General features: G+C 39.2%; 1 protein-coding gene across 1 annotated transcript in view; it reads left to right on the top strand.

Moving 5' to 3' along the window:
* Positions 1-22,315, top strand: part of dnah5 (dynein, axonemal, heavy chain 5) — a 251,509-nt gene that overhangs the window by 39,544 nt on the left and 189,650 nt on the right. Inside the window, exons 27-41 of the mRNA XM_062062242.1 lie at positions 74-150; positions 255-379; positions 445-680; positions 7,538-7,756; positions 7,858-7,920; positions 7,999-8,237; positions 8,553-8,700; positions 8,777-8,869; positions 9,199-9,398; positions 9,529-9,682; positions 10,616-10,779; positions 10,875-11,031; positions 13,508-13,720; positions 15,092-15,316; positions 15,958-16,130. Coding sequence (XP_061918226.1) covers positions 74-150; positions 255-379; positions 445-680; positions 7,538-7,756; positions 7,858-7,920; positions 7,999-8,237; positions 8,553-8,700; positions 8,777-8,869; positions 9,199-9,398; positions 9,529-9,682; positions 10,616-10,779; positions 10,875-11,031; positions 13,508-13,720; positions 15,092-15,316; positions 15,958-16,130 — 2,486 coding nt within the window. The remainder of the gene's footprint in view (positions 1-73; positions 151-254; positions 380-444; positions 681-7,537; positions 7,757-7,857; positions 7,921-7,998; positions 8,238-8,552; positions 8,701-8,776; positions 8,870-9,198; positions 9,399-9,528; positions 9,683-10,615; positions 10,780-10,874; positions 11,032-13,507; positions 13,721-15,091; positions 15,317-15,957; positions 16,131-22,315) is intronic.

Here is a 22,315-nt window from a genome sequence, read left to right as displayed (position 1 = left end):
TCTATAATTATCACATAATGTATTTTATCTTTGTATAATTGTTTATGTTTAATTTATTTGCATGGTTGTGCAGGAAGTGATGCAATCTCTAGACCGTTTCAGTGACTACCATCATATTTGGAGAAAGGACCGTGGTGACACAATGCAAACGTATGGTTCAATAGTATTGAGCGACAAGTTCTGTTACTTTATTCAATGGCAGGTAATGCGCTTCCAAGCAACAGTGTATTAAGGCAATGATTTGTTCTTCTTAGGTTCCTCCATGGTTGTCCATTGTTGTCAGAGTTTGAAAGCCAGATTGTCTACTATCGAGACTTGCAGCTGGAAATAAATTCAGAGCCGGAGTGTATCACTGTTGGATCATTGGCTCTATTTACAGGTTAGATTACAATTTTACAGTTTTACTCTGAACAATTTAACCTGTTTTGTTTTCTTTGGTACCAGAGGATCTGAAGATGTCTCTCACAGCTGAAACACAAAACTGGATGGTGGACTACGGGCTGTACTGTAACAGGAAATATCGTTCCGAGATGGAGCAGATCTTCGCTTTTGTGGATGAAGCGGGAAAAAAACTGAACCGTCAGATTAAAGACCTAGATGACATCCGCATTGCCATGGCAGCATTGAAGGAGATCAGAGAGAACCAAATAGCCATTGACTTTCAAGTTGGCCCCATTGAGGTAAAGGAGACAAATATACCGTATTTTTCGGATTATAAATCGCTCCGGAGTATAAATCGCACCGGCCGAAAATGCATATTAAAGAAGGAAAAAAACATATACACTGTATAAATCGCACTAAAATATAAGTCACATTTTTGGGGGAAATGTATTTGATAATATCCAACAGCAAGAATAGACATTTGAAAGGCAATTTAAAATAAATAAAGAATAGTGAACAGCATGCTGAATAAGTGTACGTTATATGACGCATAAATAACCAACTTTATAAATAAAGTTGATTTGATTTGATTTGAATTGAGAACGTGCCCATGTGAATGTCAAACGTGAGGGGGACCTCGTTCATGTTAATAATATGATCCGGTGTCAATAAAGTACTATCTATCTATCACGTTGTGCTCACTTACATGCTTTTCAATGAACTCGCGGAAACTGTCTCCCTTGGATTGGAAGTCTGCTGGCAGTTTTTGGGACATCGTTATCCTTGCTCTGATAGAGAGGCGATTGCGTTGAATGAAGCGGTAACACTAAGAAGGTCCTCCCGCAAAGTCATTTATATTCATCTCCTTGGCAACTACCTGGGCGTGGAGACGCAACTGTACGGTTGTACAGCACGTTGTTCAAGCACCCATTTGTCAATTTGTTCCTCGAGCTGTGGCCACCTAGCTTTTAGCCCGCGATTAGCTTTTTTAGTTTTCTTCATTTCAGTAAGAGTAGCCTCAGCTTTTCGCCAGTCCCTTACAAGTTTCTCGCTTACTCCAAGCTTTCTTTCTGCTGCTCGATTGCCGTTTTCTGCTGCATATTTCACTACTTCCAGCTTGTAACCTGCAGTATATGATTTCCTTTTCGGTGTCATTTTTGTTCAGCCCTTCTCAGTTTTTATAAGTTATTGCCAATGTTGAATTGATCAATTTTCATAGGTATAGAAGTAGTAGCAGGTAGCATCTTTTTCTTCACAATGCACTTCTGCCATGACCCGCCCCCGCCAAATTTTTATTGGTTGATGTGTGTGTGTGACGATTGCTGATATACGCCTAGTCTCTTATGTGAATGAGATAGATAATATTATTTGATATTTTACAGTAACGTGTTAATAATTTCACACATAAATCGCAAAAAAAAACTGCGATTTATAATCCGAAAAATACGGTACTGCAATCAAAAATCTATGCACGTGCAACCAAGAAGGTGATTTCAGTTTCATTTCAGCGATGTCTGAATGTTTCACACAAAAGGTTACATTTTTATTATTTAGGTGAGATGATGAAGAGAGGGAGGGTGAATTTAAACTTTTAATGACATTTTACATTTTGGACACCTGGCTATTATGCCATATGCAGTAGGTCTTCTCTTTTTCTGTACGATTTCCTTGCGTCTTTGCACTTCCCTAAGCGGTAACCACAAAATTGGAAGCATTAAAACACCTCCATGATATTAACTAATCGATAAAAATCGGTGTCTTGACACATCAAAACATACCGTAATTTCTAGACTTTAGGTTGCATTTTTCCCCACCCTTTGAACCCTGCACTTTTTACAATACAGAGCTAATTTATGATTTTTTTCCAGATTCCGAGTTTAACATGCTTCAGTCTGCCCTTTAACACGTTATGCACTCGCCCTCATCATAGCGAAGACACGACAAAATGCACACTTAGACTTAGACAAACTTTATTGATCCACAAGGGAAATTGTTCCACACAGTAGCTGAGTTACAAAGGATGGAAAGGGTAAGGATGTAAAGGATATATCATACTTGCCAACCTTGAGACCTCCGATACCGGGAGGTGGGGGGCGTGGTCGGGGTGGAGGGGGGGCGTGGTTGGGGGCGTGGTTAAGGGCGTGGTTAATAGGGGAGTATATTTACAGCTAGAATTCACCAACTCAAGTATTTCATATATATATACTGTATATATATATATATATATATATATATATATATATATATATATATATATATATATATATATATATATATATATATATATATATATATATATATATATATATATGTATGAAATACTTGACTTTCAGTGAATTCTAGCTATATATATATGTATATATATTTATTTTATTATACATATAAATAAAATAAATACTTGAATTTCAGTGTTCCGGGGGCTATCCAGTAGATGGCAGTATTGTCCTGTTTAACTTCTCCTCCGTTCATGACTCGGCCACCGTGTTCAATGGAGAAGTCTGTTTTACAAAATGTACAGGCAACATAATTACATACCCCTTCCCCTTCGAACTGTCCTGGATGAACTGAAATTCTTGTTTCCATTAGTTTTGGAACTTGCAAGCGTATTTCTTCATCTTGCTCGTCAACGGCGTCGCCATGTCTGTAACTTCCTCGTTCTTCTGCTTCTTCTCCTTGTTGTGTGCGTAGTTGTGCACTCTACTCTCTAAAAGCCGTAGATGTTATGACGTCATTGTGGGAAAGCGGACGTGAGAACAGGCTGTCCCCACTCAGGTCCGCATTGAGCTGGAGGGGGCGTGGCCTCCAGCTCCGGCTGAATACCGGGAGTTTGTCGGGAGAAAATTTCTGCCGGGAGGTTATCGGGAGAGGCGCTGAATACCGGGAGTCTCCCGCTAAAAACGGGAGGGTTGGCAAGTATGGGATATATACAGTATATAATATATACTGATATATTATATTATTATATTATGTTATATTTTTATATAATATATACAATATATAACAAATCCCAATTACCATATACAATATTACAGTATATGTAACAGCTGCAGCAAAAAAAGGGCAGCATAAAATAAAGAATAGATCCAGCAGAAAATATACATTATAAATAAAGAGAGGTAGCTAACATAGAAGCGGTCAGGTAATAGACAGATATCATCTATTGCTGTATGGCGAGTGATTATACAGCTGGATGGAGTTCGGAATGAAGGAGTTCTTGAATCTAACACTGTGGGAACGAAGCTGAAGGAGCCTGTTGGAGTAAGAGCTCCGCTGTCCCTCAATTGTCTGGTGGAGTGGGTGGGCGGGCAGGATTGTCCATGATGGCGAGCAGTTTGTCCAGTGTCCTCCTGTCCCTCACTGACACAAACGCCTCCAACTGCGTGCCAATAGTTTGGCCGGCTTTCCGGATCAGTTTGTCAGTAAGTCCCTTTTGCCGGTGCTGCTCACTCAACAAAACACTGCAAAGTACAGGGCACTGGCCACAACAGACAGATAAAAGATCTCCAACAGCTTGCTGCACATATTAAAGGACCTAAGCTTCCTCAGGAAAAAGAGTCTGCTCATGCTCTTCTTGTATACAGTTTTGCTGTTGTCCTTCCAGCCCAGTCTGCTGTTCAAGTGGACTCCCAGGTACTTGTACTGCCCTACTAGTGCCACTTCCTGGCCCTGGATCTTGATGGGCTCATTCTCTTCTTGAAGTCGATGACCAGCTCCTTGGTCTTGTCCACACGATGCAGCCCCAATGTCAAAGCCAAAGGTGATTGACCTGACCATTGAAAAAGGTAACAGCCACTGCACAGAACGGAAATCCACCACTCCTGATGGGTCCTGAGAGGCCAGTACACTGTGCCCTTAAAAAGATGACACAAGCTCATAGGCCACCTGCATCGTGACAAAAGTGAAAGGGAAAACGAGGCCGGAAAACACCAGACCGACCCGAGTGCAACACTGAAGAAGACGACTCAAGTGTGCAAGAGGAGAAAGATATAAGACCGCAATCAATGACCTCTCTGGTAGGCTACTGTATGCCGTGTTACAGGCACTGTCTTTTGTTAAATATGTGAATGAACACAAGCGCCTGTGTAAATATTTAATGTTTCGATGTGTGCACTTGCATCTTATAGACTTGTGCGGCCGATACATGTACAAAATAAAATTTGTCCAAAAATTAGATGGGTGCAGCTTATATTTAGATGTACTCCATAGCCTTGCACGTCATCAATCGGGGACGCTCAAGTTTGTGCAACCTGGACATCGTGGTTATATTTGTGACTTGTTTGTCTAGTTTAACACGTTTTATCACTTTGGAGCTGGTGTGGAAGTTTTTAATGATGTTGTGTATCTACTTAGGTGTCTTTGTGGCAGTTTGGATTCTTTTTATTCTGTTTGCCTGTGGATTGGGTGTTAATGGTGGCGTGGCTGATTACCTACAGTCGGGAGATACTGCTTAACCTGCGACCACAGACAGCAGGCAACGCAATTCCCCCCATTCTCCACCGGCTACGGAGCAATAACCTTGCAAAGGCAGATAGAATATTGTACAAAAAAAGCACCGGAGAAAGAGAGGGAATAGAGGAGGTGTCCAACACAGACTGAGGTAACAAGGGCTGGATACCTGACACCGGTTTCCTCCGCTCCCGACTATGCTTGTCTCGAATGTTCAATTCATCCAAAATAAAATGGACAAATGAGAAGCTTACACAAGATTTAAGCGTGATTTTAGAGACACGTGTTTGTTGGCCTTTACCGAGACATGGCTGAAAGCCTCTTACTGCAAAGAAGATCTACACATCAACAACTTTCGGTACCCTGTTCGGATGGACCGGTCACCTCTCATAACAAACAAAGGTACTGTAATAACGGGGGCACAGTTGAGGAGGAAGTATGCACACCCGATCTTGAACTTTTATCCATTTCACTTCGGCCCTTTTACCTGCCAAGGGAGTTTCCCCAGCATTTTTTTCACCCTTGTTTACATACACCCGAAGGCCAGCATCCCTGCAGCCACCCAGCTGATTGCAAAGGTAACCAATAGACGTGATGCTATCTCACCTGACACACCTAAATGTATTCTTGGGCACTTTAATCAGTGTTAGGTACTTAGGACTCCGAAGACTTACATGATCAATATTTCACCTGTGCAACAACCCTAAAAAATGTCACAATTGACTTGTGTTATGGCTCAGTGCCTGGTGCCTTCAGGTCCCTGTCCATGCTTCCCTGTGGCGCATCTTATCACATCAGTGTCCTGCTGATGGCGATCTTCAAACCCATCTGCAAGAAGGAGGTGCATACAGTAAAAACATTAAGATGTTGGACAGAAGAAAGCATTGCCACATTACAAGCATGCTTAGATTTGACAAATTGGGTATTTTATAGTTCATGTGGGGATTTAACTGAACTGAGATTTTTTTTTTTACGCCTATATATCTTTTTGTGTGGACTCTAATATTCCCTGTAAGGAAATTACTATATTTCCCAACAACGAACCATTTTACACCGAGGACTAAAAAGTGTCACAAACATAAAAACAGGGAAAGGAAATACATTAACAGAGTGGTAAGGAGTGAGATAAAGAAAGCTAAATTAGTTTATAGGGATAAGGTGGGGCACAACTATACCAGTGGAATCTTCGGGGAGCTTTGAAAGGGATAAAAGCAATGACCCTCATCTCTCAGGGAAGTAGTGGGAGTGACAGGAATTCTATTACAATTGAGGGAATAAATATGTCGGACCTCCCAAATGCATTTATGGTAGTAGTTTTTATTCTCGCTTTGAAAAAAAAAATATTCTGATAATATTTCCCTCCTCAGAGAGTCTCTCACTTCTGATCCAAACCTTATTATTGAGCAGGAGCATGTTAGAGATCTTTTAAAAAGGGTCAATATAAGGAAGGCCCCTGGTCCCAACCTTTTTTGTGGCTGCACACTCCAATATTGTGCTGACCAACTTTGCATTGCCCTCCATCATAGATTTCTAATCTCACGGGACTGTAGCCAGATTCCTGGCATGTGGAAATCTTTGACCGTGATTCCCATCCCAAAAACATCTAAATCTAAACAACGCAGTAATTTGGTAAAGGCCTGGTCATGTCTTTAATAGAGGAACTTGATCCACTACAATTTGCCTATCAAGCAGGGAGAGGTGTAGATGACGCAAAGCTTTTTATACTCAACCACCTCTACAAACGCTTAGAGAAGCCACAAGCCCATGCCAGGCTTTTATTCGCTTATTTGTCGTCAACATTTAATACAATGCAGCCACATCTCTTAATAAAGAGGCTTGTGTCTAAGTTTGAATTGTCTCACCAGCTTGTGTTATGGATTTTAGACTTTTAACTGGCAGAGAGCAAAGAATGTATGTTAATGGTTGTCCCTCTGACTCTGCAAGCATCTCCATGGGTACACCCCAAGGATGCGTCTTTTCACCCTTACTTTTTATTACGCATACTGATGAATGCAGGAGCAGACACGAAGACAGCTATTTGATTCAACTCCCTGATGACACTTCACTGCTGTTCCTCCTCTATGGTTTCAGAATCAAAGCATGAGACAGCCCTAACTTATTTGATGTTTTATGTCCTGGTGTGAGTGTAACTTTTCTGAGATTTGAGTATAGATTTCAGACATAAAAATGGAATTCCTACTGAGTGCATCATACATAGCAAAAAGCATGCTTTCATCATACAAATACCTGGCGAATAGGGACCTTTTTTGACGAATAGCTCAAATTTGATGTGAACACAGATTTTATAGTGAAGCGAGGACAACAGAGAATTCATCTTCCCAGAAAATGAAATTGTTTCTCTGTCAGAGATTAATTATTAAAGCAACATGGTTGCATATTATCTCTACTTATACAGAAGATTATCACAAGCTTTTATATAATTTTCCTTTGTAAGCTCCATGTTGTTCTCTGACATGTGCTGTATTGTCGATGTATTTATTGACTATTCGTTGTGGGCCATGTGTAGGCTATATGATCCATGACAACCTGAATTGCGAATTGCCCCTTGTGTGAATAATAATGGTATTTAAATCTGAATTTGAATTTATTTGAATAGCCCGAAAATTACAGTATGTAGGTTTTCCCAATATTTCAAATGGTACTATTATTCTGTATTCATAGGATAATTCCTCTTCTCTCTGTCTTACAGGAGTCTTATGCCATGCTTCATAAGTATGAGCTCTCAGTGGTGAAAGAAGAAGCAGACAAGGTAGACACAATGCGCTACATGTGGGAGAAGCTGTTGTCCCGGAGCACAGAGGTGCAGAATGAACTGATTGCCCTTCAGCCGAAATTCAAAGGAGAACTATTCACCAACATGCAGGTCTTCGTGGAAGACTGTCAACAGTTTTACATGGATTATGATAAGGTGAAAGTATTTAACCAAATATGACTGGATATTATTGAGCATATTAAAATGTATTTTGCTGAAGATACTGAAACTTTGGACTTTGTTCACTCCCACTCCAGGATGGTCCAATGGTGGCAGGATTAGCTCCTCGGGATGCCAGCGATAGACTTGTCATGTACCAGGTAAGATGGGTTCCATTGTCCATAAAGCAAATAGTCAACGATTGCTAAAATAAGTATTTTTTTTCATCCCCTTTTCAGAATCGATTCGATAACTTGTTCAGAAAGTACATCACCTACACAGGTGGTGAGGAGCTGTTTGGACTTCCTGTTACCCAGCATCCTCAGCTCTTAGAAATTAGAAAGCAGCTGTCTCTACTGCAGAAGTTGTATGGCCTCTACAGCAATGTCATCGAAACAGTCAACGGGTACAATGACATCCTTTGGGCTGACTTGCACATTGAAAAAATCAATAATGATCTACTGGACTTTCAAACAAGGTGAAAGACGTAATTTACTGTGCCATATTTATTCATGTGATCAAAGTGATTACTTTGAAATAATAACCTCATAAATTGAAATAAAAGAAAATGTTTTTTTTGTCTGCTTTACAATATTATATGAATAAGTTGAAGGATTTAAATTTTAACCACTCTAATAAACACTTACGCCACAATATGTGGTGTTTGAGGGTCTATTCATGTGTTCAGCGAATACATTTAAAATATATATATATTTGAAGAATTAGTCTTCTTACACAGAAAAACACACCCTGCAAATATCATACTTTAGTCTGTCTTCATTTTAAACTGCAGATGTCGCAAGCTACCTCGAGCTCTAAAGGAATGGCAAGCCTTTCTGGAGCTGAAGAAAATAATTGAGGAATTCAGTGAGTGCTGTCCTATTTTGGAGCTAATGGCCAACAAAGCAATGATGATGCGCCACTGGAAGAGAATTACTGAGGTGAGTGCAAACATATAATGCAGTATTCACATTAGATTTACAAATGTTGGCCATATCTGTCTGGTTATGTGAGCAGGTGACACGACACACCTTTGATGTTGAGACTGATACCTTCAAGCTGCGCAGCATTATGGAGGCTCCTCTTCTCAAGTACAAAGAGGAGATTGAGGTAAGGATTTATTATATGGTCTAAGATAGGAGGGCCAAGATAGGAGGGCAGCTTTTGTATAACAGCAAGGTGAGTGTAAATTAGGTTTTGTTAAAGCTACTATAAAGTGGAATGTCTGTCTTGATGTGTCAGCCATGTGAATAAATAGTCAAAATGTTGGTTGAGATAGGTCACAATTTCCTTGTGACTGTGTGGATGTCTGGGAAATAGTCACATGTTGTGAAGGACAAATAAATGGAGAACATAAAATCAAGCTTTATGTATGGCAGAAATTCAAGTCAAATGCTACACAGTATGATTTCACAGGTTCATTGGGTTGTCTGTTGCAGGATATTTGCATCAGTGCTGTGAAAGAGCGGGATATTGAGCAAAAGCTTAAGCAGGTGATTGCGGAGTGGGACAACAAGTCTTTTACATTTGGTGACTTCAAAACCCGTGGGGAACTCTTACTACGAGGAGACAGCACATCAGAGATCATTTCCAGCATGGAGGACAGCCTCGTAACTCTAGGATCTCTTATGAGCAACAGGTCTGTCACTATTGACGGCATCAATAATATGGATGATGCCAAATCCGAAAAGCTTCAGATCGGGTTTTGCTTCATTACAATGATGAATACTGTGTGGTATGAAACCGACATGATGTTGTCTCCTCCCCAGATACAACACTCCATTTAAAGCTCAGATTCAGAAATGGGTTCTGAATCTATCTAACACCACTGATATCATAGAAAACTGGATGACTGTTCAGAACCTTTGGATCTACCTGGAGGCAGTATTTGTGGGGGGAGACATTGCCAAACAGCTACCCAAGGTAGATATATATACTGTACATACACAACAAACCTGTAGAGTAACTGACATTCATGTAAATTAAAGTTGCTAATGAAACTCTAAACCAGGGTTGTCAAACGTACGGCCCGAGGGCCGGATCAGGCCCGCGGACAGGTTTTATCCGGCCCGCGGGATGACTTTGCTAAGTATAAAAATTAACCTGAAATTTTTGAATGAAAGAAACATCTGTTCTAAATGTGGCCAGTGGATGTCGCAATAGCAATTATTTGTATATTTGTAGATGATGCTATATATGTACAAAATGAACCACATGGTGTTAGTGCACCAGTCGAGGAAAATGATCAAACTACATAAATAACATCCTGTAATTTGATTTTGATGTACATTTTTTATCTTGATAGATTGAAAATCAACACCAATGAGTTGACTGATGAACATTATCACATAATTTATTCAGAAAATATAAATAACGACAAATAAAGATAGAATACTATTAACCGCAAAATGTAAGTGTAAAACCCAACAACATTATGATTATTACAATTTCAGAATGTGCTTGTTCTATTTTTAAACAAAGAAAACCATACCATCTGAAGTTGTCTTTATTTTTAAGTTATTGTGCCGGGATTTTACCAGTCCGGCCCACTCGGGTGTATATTTTTCTCCATGTGGCCCTCGATCTAAAATGAGTTTGACACCCCTGCTCTAAACTCTTGTCACTAAGTTATCAAGGCTACTGGGATTGGTTTCGGTTTATTCTAAACATGCTTGCGAGGTTACAATATATTATATCAAATGTGCACAGAGGTACATGTGAATATACTCTAACTGACGTGTTAGGCATAATTATTGGGCATAAACGTGTAGATTTTGTTCACACAGTATCAAAAATATTTTTTTCATTGCATTGATTCATCGTATACAATAGTGAAATAATATATCTAATGTTTAGGAAGCAAAGCGTTTCTCCAACATTGATAAAACCTGGGTGAAGATCATGACACGAGCCCATGATATGCCAAACGTAATCCAGTCATGTGTTGGAGATGAGACAATGGGACAATTGCTTCCTCACCTGCTTGAGCAACTTGAGATCTGCCAGAAATCGCTGACTGGGTAAGAACAATGTTCACACGCACCTTCAAACAATATTAGGATGTCAAATATGTACTGTAAATGTTTGTATTATGTTTTTCATTGTGCTGTGACAGCTATTTGGAGAAGAAGCGACTGCTGTTTCCTCGGTTTTTCTTTGTCTCTGATCCTGCATTGCTTGAGATTTTGGGCCAGGCATCAGACTCCCACACCATCCAAGCCCACCTTCTCAATGTCTTTGACAACATTAAAACCGTCCAATTCCATGACAAGGTGAAACTTGGTAATACTAAAAATAGCACTATGACCCGGATATAAGATTTTTCTATGGACGATAGTCAGAAAAAGACGATATTTAGGGTCTAGAGCAGGGGTCGGCAACCTTTACCACTCAAAGAGCCATTTTGGCAAGTTTCACAAATTAAAGAAAGTAATGGGAGCCACAAAATTTTTTTTTAAATGAAAAACACTGCATACAAAGCTTAAATGCTTTGTGCTATGTTAACCAGGGGTCTCCGACACACGCACCGGCACGCACTTTAATGTGGAAATTTGATGTTAGTGCAGCCCGCGAGTTTTGAACTAATGGCGCTTGATAGCGTCATACTTGCCAACCCTCTCACTTTTCCCGGTAGACTCCCGAATATCAGAGCGTGATGACACTGCATTTGGCGCCCTCTACAGTCTGCCCTAACAGTGTACCTGCTCGACCACACGTAGAATGCAATTTCAGCTTGCTCACGTAAGTGACAGCAAGGCGTACTAACTCAGCAGCCACACATCTTACACTGACGGTACCAATACCCAGAATCCCATGCAGCCCTAACTCTTCCGCTCAAGCACGGTGAGGGGGGGGGGGGGGGGGGTTGATGTGTGGGGGGATTTGGTGGTAGCGGGGGTGTATAATGTAGACCGGAAGAGTTAGGGCTGCATGGGATTCTGGGTAATGGTTGTGTTGTGTTTATGTTGTGTTACGGTGGGATGTTCTCCAGAAATGTGTTTTTCATTCTTTTTTGGTGTGGGTTCACAGTGTGGCGCATATTTGTAACGTAACAATGTTAAAGTTGTTTGATACGGCTACCGTCAGTGTAAGCTGTGTGGCTGATGAGTAAGTATGCTTTGCTGTCTCCTGTGTGTGCAAGTAATAACAACATGCAACATGTGGCTGGACTGGCACACTGTATGTAAATGCTATAGAGGACAATTACTGCAGTGCAATTAGGGCACGCCCTTTATTTAGTAATTAGAGTGTAAATAGGATTATTTTTTCCCTGGGAGTAATTTATGAGAGACACTGACATCCATAAATCTCCTGGGAAAATCGGGGGGGTCGGCATGTATGTAGCTGAGCCGCATCAGAGTGGTCAAGGAGCCGCATGCGGCTCCGGAGCCGCGGGTTGCCGACCCCTGGTCTAGAGACTTATACATGGAAATGATCATAGTGCGCCAAACAACTTCTTGAGTCGGAGCACATCAGTGACCTAAAAAGATGCAGCTACAACACAAAGAGCTACTCAAAAAAGGTGGCTCAAAGGTTGGGCTAATTGGCAAACAGAAGAGGAATTCTAAGATACATAGACTTAGACTTAGACTTAGACAAACTTTAATGATCCACAAGGGTCATTGTTCAACACAGTAGCTCAGTTACAATGATGGAAAGTGTAAGAATGGAAAGGACAATGCAGGTATAAATAGACTAATATAGCGATAAAAAAATCTAACATATATACGAATATATACATAATATGTGTACAGAGTAATATTTATACAGATATATTATATTATGTCTATAACATATATACAATATATACCAATGACCATGTACAATATTACAGTATATACAGTATGTTGAAGAGGTTCATTTAGCCTACTAATGTGTATTTATAAATGGTTGATTTATATAGGCTAGTAGCCTATATAAATCAACCATTTATAAAGTATAAACAGTATATATGACAGCAGCAGCATAAAATAGAGAGTAGATCCAGCAGGAAATAGAAAATAGACATTATAAACATTATAAACAAAGAGAAGTAGCTAACATGTCAGGTGTCAGGTAATAGGAAGATGTCATCTATTGCTGTATGGCGAGTGATTATACAGCTGGATGGAGTGTGGAATGAAGGAGTTCTTGAATCGCACAGTGCGGGAAGGAAGTTGAAGGAGCCTGTTGGAGTATGAGCTCCGCTGTCCTTTAATTGTCAGGTGGAGTGGGTGTGCAGGATTGTAGTGAGTAAATAGTGATCACTTAATCATCCATCCATCAATCCATTTTCTACCGCTTATTCCCTTCGGGGTCGCGGGGGGGCGCTGGAGCCTATCTCAGCTACAATCGGGCAGAAGGCGGGGTACACCCTGGACAAGTCGCCACCTCATCGCAGGGCCAACACAGATAGACAGACAACATTCACACTCACATCCACACACTAGGGCCAATTTAGTGTTGCCAATCACTTAATCATATCAAATTTATATTTATTTATATAGCATTAAAGTAGTATTATCTCACTGTCCATCGGAACATACTTGATTTTGTCTTCTTTTTGTTTAAATAAGCTGATCATGAAATTGAGGGGCTCTCATATTCAGGATTGTAGTATAATGTTAGAGTCAATATATTAGTTTCATCCCATTTTACAAACATGTTACCTGTGTCACCTTTGAACACGAATAGACAGAAATCATCTCAAGAAGAAATGTACAAAAGGACTACCTGATTATGAATAACTCTTCAATAAACCACCTGCAGATGTATGACCGCATCTTGGCTGTATCATCTCGGGAGGGTGAAACTATGGAGTTGAATCATCCAGTCACAGCAGAAGGAAATGTTGAGGTTTGGCTCAACGCCTTACTGAAGGAATCCCAGAAGTCTTTGCACATGATCATCCGAATGGCTGTCCTGGCCATCCAGGAGTCTGGCTTCCAGCTTGTTGACTTCCTCAACTCCTTTCCTGCTCAGGTAGGTTGAACAATACCAGAAATATTGTCAATCATTGATTCTTGGACTCTCTCTTAGCATTTTAAGAAGAACTTTTCATTACAATTCCAAGAACAAGCAAGTGGTCCAATAACTTGATAAAATCCAAATGAAAAAAGAATGATGTAAAAACAAAAGTGAAATCTGAAAGGGGGCAAACTAGTCAGATATGGATGGAACTAATGTTTATGTGTACTACAAATGTTCTCAGTGCATTCAATTGTCACTTAGATTAGATTTAGAGACTTAGCTTGGTCAGATCTACAGTAGTGTACTTAGTCAGATCACACTAGATCTAACCAATCTAAGTCTATGAGCATAAACGGATAACGCCTGCTCGAATGAGAAGCAAAACTGTTATGATCTCGATCAAGGTGTTGACCCCAGGTTGCAGAGACGGGAGGCAAGTTTGAATTACAAAAAGGGAAACATTTAATTAGTCCAAAGGTGTAACAAAAGGCGATGGGGCAGAAGCGCACACCATGAATAACATACATAAACAGGTTCCTCAGTGGTCAGCAGGGGAAAAGGCCATGGCGCACAAAAAGTCCAACACAGAATCCTCTTTACCTCAGGGAGGCTAGGAAGCAAACACAAAGAGGTTATGAATTACAGGACTAAGGAGAGACAATGTACCAGGACTGGTGAGGTGAAGCAGGCGAATGAACATGAGAGGTTCAGGAGACAATAACCGGCAAGGCCAAGCTGTCAGTGACGAGCTTAAATACTCTCAGGTGTAAATTAATTGCAGGTGTGCCTTAGTGTCCGCCCCTTGCAGAGGACTAATGAACTGAAGGAAACAGACCATTGGCCCAAATGCAGACATCACAATAAAGTAGAAGGCAGGAGAATGATAAAACACAACACAAAACGTCTTCAAAGACAAACAGAACAGTCCAGTTGCAATCAATTGAATGCACTGAGAATACAATGACCTTGATAAATGAGAATATCCATCAAAACCTTTGAATACTGTGCAAAGGTTCCTTTATTCCAGCTATATATATATATATATATATATATATATATATATATATATATATATATATATATATATATATATATATATATATATATATATATAATAAATCTCACTTTTCTTTTAATGACTTTGTATCACATATTAGTTTCTCATTTGAAGTTGAAATCCTGACATACTGTAACTAAACTTTTGCACAATATTCAAATGTTTTGAAATTTCACCTCTATACTATTACTGTATACAGTGGTCCATATTACTCAATGTCAGGTGAGTCGACACAACAGGAAGGAGAACTGACAGAAATGGACAATATAAACTTAAAACTATAACAACATTGTAACTTCACTTTGCCATGCTGGCGTTTCATTTAGGTGGGGTTGCTGGGTATCCAGATGATATGGACAAGGGACTCTGAGGAGGCCCTGTCTAATGCTCGATATGATCGTCGAATTATGGGCAAAACCAACCAAATCTTCTTAGATCTCCTCAACACTCTGATTGATATGACCACAAGGGACTTAAGTGCAGTTGACCGGACCAAGTATGAGACCCTCATCACTATCCATGTTCACCAGAGGGATATATTTGATGACCTGGTGAGTAGAAATGAGAAAATATGAGCAAGACACAATACTTTTGCCATGCATGCTGAAGCTAAAAGCCCTACCATTTTAGCAGGAGCTTACATGTATTAAGGATATTTGTTGTTTTTGTTTAAATGCACTCTGTTCGAAAAGCGAAGGCTGTCAGCGTACCATTAACTGCAAACAGCAGGTTCTAAAAAAACATATTTAGAACATTTTTTGAGATGTGATGAAAGGCTGTCTTTAGTTAGTGGGTATATTGATTGCCTCTCTTGTCACCAAGGTAAACCGGACGTGCATTTCTTTTTATCTACTTTTCTCCCTTCAAGTTCACTCATTTCGCTATTCCAACACATTTTCAATTAGGTCTTCTCAAACTGTGATAATTAAATCTGTGCTGATGCCAGGGTACAGCTATAAACTCATATAATGATCTCGTTTACTTGCATCTTTTTCAACCTGGCTTTCCCGGCTTTTCTTTAAACTCACATACACCTCATTTTCTATTTTTGACTCTAAACCCCGTCTCTTTCATCCTCTTCTCACCGTCCTCCCACCTTGTCAATGTAACTTTCATGTTAACTAATACACCCTCATAAATCATAACCTGCCTTATTTTTTCCACTTCTCTCTCCCCTTTTCTCACCTTCCAGTGCCGACTGCATGTCAAAAGCCCTGGAGACTTTGAGTGGTTAAAGCAGTGCCGTTTCTACTTCAATGAGGACACGGAAAAAATGATTATTAGCATCACAGACGTGGACTTTGTTTACCAGAATGAATTTTTGGGCTGCACTGAAAGGCTTGTCATCACGCCATTGACTGACAGGTAAAGTCAAATATACAGGTCACATTTGAAATGTCAAGAATATTTAAAAAATATATATTAATTGATTAATACAATGTTATGCAGTAGTACCTCAACTTACAAGCTTAATTGTTTCCGTGACGGCGCGCCTAAAACACTTTTAGCTTAAATCAAAGTCTCCCATAGAAATGAATTGAAATCAATATAATTGGTGCCTGGCCTCCCGAAAACAGCACAATTTTAACATGTAACATGCCTTTAAAAATAACTTTGGATAAGAAATGATTTAGGAATAATTAACATGTACTACTTACATCTATAGTAGTTTTATGAAACAATTTAATAACAATGTATATGGATGTTGTAATTCATCCAGGTCTCAGGGCACTCAATCGATCGCAACTAGGCTGTTTGGTATGGCTTAGAAGAGGTTTCGCCTCTAATCCAAGTAGGCTTCATCATTTCATGCTCGTAGATGTAGACTGGTCAGATCTAGTGCAGCAGCTGGTTTTTGCATCTCAACAAATATTGAGATGCAAAGTACAATTCTACTGTCAATGCCAACCACAGTCATTGAAGGGGAATTTCCCCTTGTTAGCATTTAGGTATCATGTGGCAGAACGATCCCTGTGGATTGACCACTGTCATCCCAAAATAGTTGGAATTACCCATGTTAGCATTCCATTCAGTTGTAAACAAATGTCATTGTGAGGGCTAAATTGTTTAGTTAGGCTGACCATATTCTGAAATCCCAAAAAGAGGACACATATATGTGTGCCAAGGCGGGCAGTACGCCAAGGCCGGGACTAGGTGAAAATTTACCAATGATACTCGAACTTGCTTTATAAATAATATATTTTTTTAAATAAAGCAGTTTTTCTCCTCTGTTGACAGCAGTGTTGGCGCTAGGAATTTTCCAAATGGGGTCCCAGGGACCCCATCAAGTCATAAAAATGGGGTCCCACAGTAAATTTTTTGGGTCCCACTTTTTTGTAAGCGTTTTGAAAACAAATGACAAATGTATGCATTATCCTGTTATATCTCACATTCTATATTGTGTTTTGGAAAAAGGTTGTCATAAACGTTACTTAATTCATTAAAAAAGATAATACAAAAGAAAACAAAGGTGTATACAGATGTAAATGTATTCAGTTATACACATTCATTCACTTTCTTCTTTCCTTCATGGATCTAAACTTTACCACTGCTGCTAGTTTTTTTCTATGTGTCTATTTAATGAGGTGTAGATGTATTTATTTCAGTATAAAAGTGTAAAAAGTGTTTTGCTTGTGTCATGAAATGAAGATAATGATGTGCCAGGGCATACATACATTTTATATTTAACGCTTAAATCTCTGGAGTCTACATCAACTTCGGATCTATTCCTCATTTCAAAATGTTTTAGTTTTTTTTATGTTGTTTTTTTTGTTTGTTTGTTTTCCGCCCTTTTTTGTCAAACAAAACTATGTTTTTTATGGCAAACACACAAAATATGCAAAATCTTCAACCAAAAATATTTTTCAAAGTGGAATATTTGATATGAAGTAATCAGAACCTTTGATAGGTCAATAATTCATAATAACATAACAATGACTGTTTGAAAGAAAAAAAAACAGCTTTGTTTTATTAGTCAACATTGCAACTTTTTCTAAATTACATTTCACCTTTAAGCTTTTTTATTTCACTTTTGTTATGTTTTTGTTAATTTTAATAGTATTTTTAGAATGTGCCGTGGGCCTTTAAAACATTAGCTGTGGGCCACAAATGGTAAAAAAAAAATTAATAATCTGCGTCCTTTCTGATTTCAATGCGTTAAAAAGACACAAAAAGTGCGTTAACGCCAACACTGCTTGACAGTATAACAAAATAAGTCACACTTATATTCTGTAACATTCACAGTTTTGGAAAAAAAAATGCAGAGGTAGAAATATTCAAAATAACCTCTTGTATATAATGTAAACATAAATAATGCCTCAAAACAAGTTAATTAAATTTAAACAAAACACAGCAGACGAGCTCTCGCCCTGCACAGCTGTTTTGTGCTTTGTAGTGTCGATATGGGCTTGTAGATCGTTGGCCCCTTTATTTGCCACAGATACATACGTTCCTGCTTTGCACACAGTGCATTCTGCTTTCCATGTGTCACGGCCAGGACGAAAACTCAAATACTTTTCCCGCAAATCATCCGTGAAGTTGCATTTACTTTTAGGCATTTCTTGTTCTCATGTCTCTCTCCACTCACTAGCTCTCTCGCTCTGTGTCTCTGCCCCTCCCTCACGAATGTTGCTACGTGCGCGCACCTTCAGGTTTTTTTTTTTAACCCCTTCTTAACTTAACCCTGAACGTACATTGAAAATACACGCAACCAAAATTCAAAATGCCGGACATTTGAGGCATTTAAGAAACCCCGCCCGGACACCCCGGACACCCCCGCAAAAGAGGACATGTCCGGGGAAAAGAGGACGTATGGTCAGTCTAGTTGAGTCTTTTAGTAATGGTTAAAAGGACAGTGTTGTATGTGGGAGACAGGTGGTGTCGCAGACCACCTCCTCTCTTCAGGTATGTTTTATACCTTGACGTAGATGGCTTCTCTAACTCCTCTCTCGTACCATTCGTCCTCCCTGTCCAGAATCTGTACATTTTTGTTCTCAAAAGAGTGTTATTTCTCCCTGAGGTGGAGGTAGACAGCCGAGTCTTGGCCTAAAGAGTTCGCCCATCTATGCTGTGTCATATGTTGGCTTAGTGGTTGTTTTGTTTCCCCAATATTTGAATCAGTGCATTCATCATTACACTGAATAGCATACACCAGATAGTTTTTGTGGATGCGGGGTGCCCGGTCCTTAGGATGCACTAGTCTCTGTCTCAGGGTGTTGCCTAGCTTGAAGGTTACTGGGATGTTGTGTTGGTTAAAAATTCTTCTGAGTTTCACTGATGGACCTGATACGTATGGAATGACAATATTTTTGCATCTTGTCGCCTTTTTCACCTCATCCACCCTGTTCTGTAATAATAATGTACAGCATTTACCTCAGAGAATGGACTTATACAGTATCTCTTTACAGCTACTTGTAACCTAAAGCTAAAGCATTACCATTAGGGGAGAGACAACTCTTATCTCAAAACACTCTTAAGTTGGGGCACTCATTAGTTGAGGTTCCACTGTACTTGATTTAATCTATACTCTATATATTTTATCATATACATTACACAAAGTAATGGTCCACAAAATTTCAGTCAGGCAAACATTTTGATCAATAGTGAGGTTCAAATCCTCCAAAAAAAAAAATCACTGTTAAAAAAGTTACAAAAAGCTTTAATTATTTTTTATTCTGATGACTGATAACACAGAGTACAGCTGAGATTCTACTAGCTTTCTCATTTCATCCTCTTGCATCCACTTTCTAAAGTAGAGTTAGCTGTTGCCCAAAGGGTAATATTGACTTAATAAGTCATGTACAGTATGGTACAGAATTAGAGCACATAAAGGGCTTTAACATTCAACCTGCTTAATGTAATACCAATCCCCGGTTGTTTATTCCTTTGGATCATTTAGGCTGGTGTCAAAGATGTCAATCAATACGTGTTAAACACCTTATCCATACTGTTTAGAGATTGACTGTAAGGTGTCATCTGATAGCGACCCTTGGGATTCATGTGGGCTGCAAGATCGATTGTTGTAAACCAATGCGTTGGTTTGACTGCATCTACTAAACAAATTAATTACTTCTACCAAGGAGACCAGCTATATCTATGTCAATTTAATACAAACCTATGTGGTGTCCTTATTTTTCCACAAATGTAAACTGCTGCACACAAAAGCACAACAATTGATAAAACACACACCCTTACTGTTTTGCAAGTGTTATTTTTCTACAATTTTTCTACTAATATACCACATTATGGCGATGTTGGACTACAAAAAAATAACAATTTACAATTTACTTGAAATTTGTCACACAGCTTTATAAACTCTATAAAACGCCCGCTGTAACTGTGGGGTGTTTAGCGGAATCACTACTAAATTAAGGAGACTGACAACTACTGGAGAACGGGGTATAATGTCCCACTTTTTACTCTAGTGTGAATTACTCATCATCACAACATCATTCAATATATTATATATTATATATTATGTGGGCTCTGTACTGAGGATGTCGTTGTGGCTTGTGCAGCCCTTTGAGACACTTGTGATTTAGGGCTATATAAATAAACATTGATTGATTGATTGATTGAGTATGGGGACAGCGTGGCGCGGTTGGGAGAGTGGTCGTGCTAGCAATCTGAGGGTCCCTGATTCAATCCCCACCTTCTACCAACCTCGTCACGTCCGTTGTGTCCTTGAGCAAGACACTTCACCCTTGCTCCTGATGGGTCATGGTTAGAGCTCCCACCATCAGTGCGTGAATGTGTGTGTGAATGGGTGAATGTGGAAATAGTGTCAAAGCGCTTTGAGTACATAAAAGGTAGAAAAGCGCTATAAAAGTATAACCCATTTACAATAATCATTCCTACATTGAAATGAAGTTTGAGAAGTTGTTGACTTGAAATATGCATCGTCTTTCGTCAGTCATTGTAATAAAGAAGTAATGAACTTTCAAAGACCAACTAACTATCATCATCATCAATCTTTTAAAAGACAGAAAGGCAAAACTAATTTGTAATTAAGTTAAATGTGACAATATTGTCAACTTTCCAAAGACTTCTTCCTGACTGACAACACACCCAAATGTATTCATACTTGCAAATAGGACTATGAAGTGTAAGAAAACAAGATGCAACAACTGGACAGCACAGTTAATATCAGCTCACTGTTAAAGGTTAAATAAGAAAAGGTTGTGTTATTAAAAAATATATATATTTATTAAAACATCAACACACATACGTACCGTAAATTGGTACCGTTGAATACTGGTATCGATTCTCAAACACCTGTAAATAGGGCAGCGTGGCTCAAAAACTTGAGAGTTCTTGGTACAAAAAGCTTCTGCCATACTAGTCGCTCCTGTTGTGTCCCTGGGCAATAAACTTTACTCACCTTACTCCCAGTGCCACTGAAACTGGTGTAAGAATGTCAATTAATGTTTGATGGAGGTTGGAGAGGCCATAGGCACAAATTTTCAGCCATGTTTCTGACAGTCTACCCAGGGCAGTTGTGGCTACAAATGTAGCTTACTACCATCAACGTGTGAATGTGGAGTGAATGAATGATGGGTTCTCAGTTCTACACTGTTAAGCGATTTGAGTGTCTAGAAAAGCGCTGTTTAAATAAAATACATTATAATCATTATTATGATTATTATTATTAATAATATTATTAGTATTATGTTGTCGGTAAAAATGTGACAGATATCCATACCGGGTTGTGAGCAATAAGGAGGACATCCTTGGAATCGGATTGGATACTTGATGGATAAAACATATAAAAAAAAACAACTTCCAAAAACGCATTTACATTTTTTTAGGTTATGTTTGATTTTTTTTAAAAGGACAATATGTGCTAAATAGTTTGACACAAAGTCCCGTCACATTTTTAGATACTCTCCCATCAGAAAATTGGACGTTATGTCTATTACTAACCAGTCTGTCATGTCTTGATGTGAATAGTACGTGATTTACACTGCAGTCAGTCAGTGTGAGTGACAGAAATTCAATTGTTGAGCTCCTCACATACAGATGTAGACATTGACTTGAAACCACAGTCAGGCACACACGCAACTAAGCAAAAACAAAAGATGAGAGATGACAATGAGAAGGGAATCAGAAGTGACAATAGCAGGGAGGGCGCAACCAGCATCGATCAGTGAAACGCTCTGCCTCATGCCCTTCAATGCCAACAGAGATCACATTTATTTTGTAGACGTCTTTCCATGCTACAAAAAATGCATTTGTTGTCACTCTTTTTCTCCACTTTCTACTCCGTCTAACCTTCATTCTCCCTCACCCACTGCCTCGGGTTTGAATAGAAGAGAAAAGATAGAAATCAAAAAAGAAAGTTAGAAAAAAGTTGTTTGTTCTAAAGGATATACAAATGCGTTGCATATGCTTGTGAGGCTAGTCTTGAAGTAAAAACACAGATTGCTCCAAAGAGTCTAAGTTGAGTCACAATGACTGTTCTATGATGACGCTAACCTCTAACCTACCGCTTACATGTTATGACACAACGTGGGTTGTTAAACGCTCAATGATCAGGTCATTAGACAGGAGAC

This window comes from Entelurus aequoreus, linkage group LG11 (genome assembly GCF_033978785.1).
Source record: "Entelurus aequoreus isolate RoL-2023_Sb linkage group LG11, RoL_Eaeq_v1.1, whole genome shotgun sequence".
NCBI classification, from domain to species: domain Eukaryota; kingdom Metazoa; phylum Chordata; class Actinopteri; order Syngnathiformes; family Syngnathidae; genus Entelurus; species Entelurus aequoreus.
The sequence above is the reverse complement of the archived record's forward strand: the minus strand, read 5'-3'. Positions and strand labels throughout refer to the sequence as shown.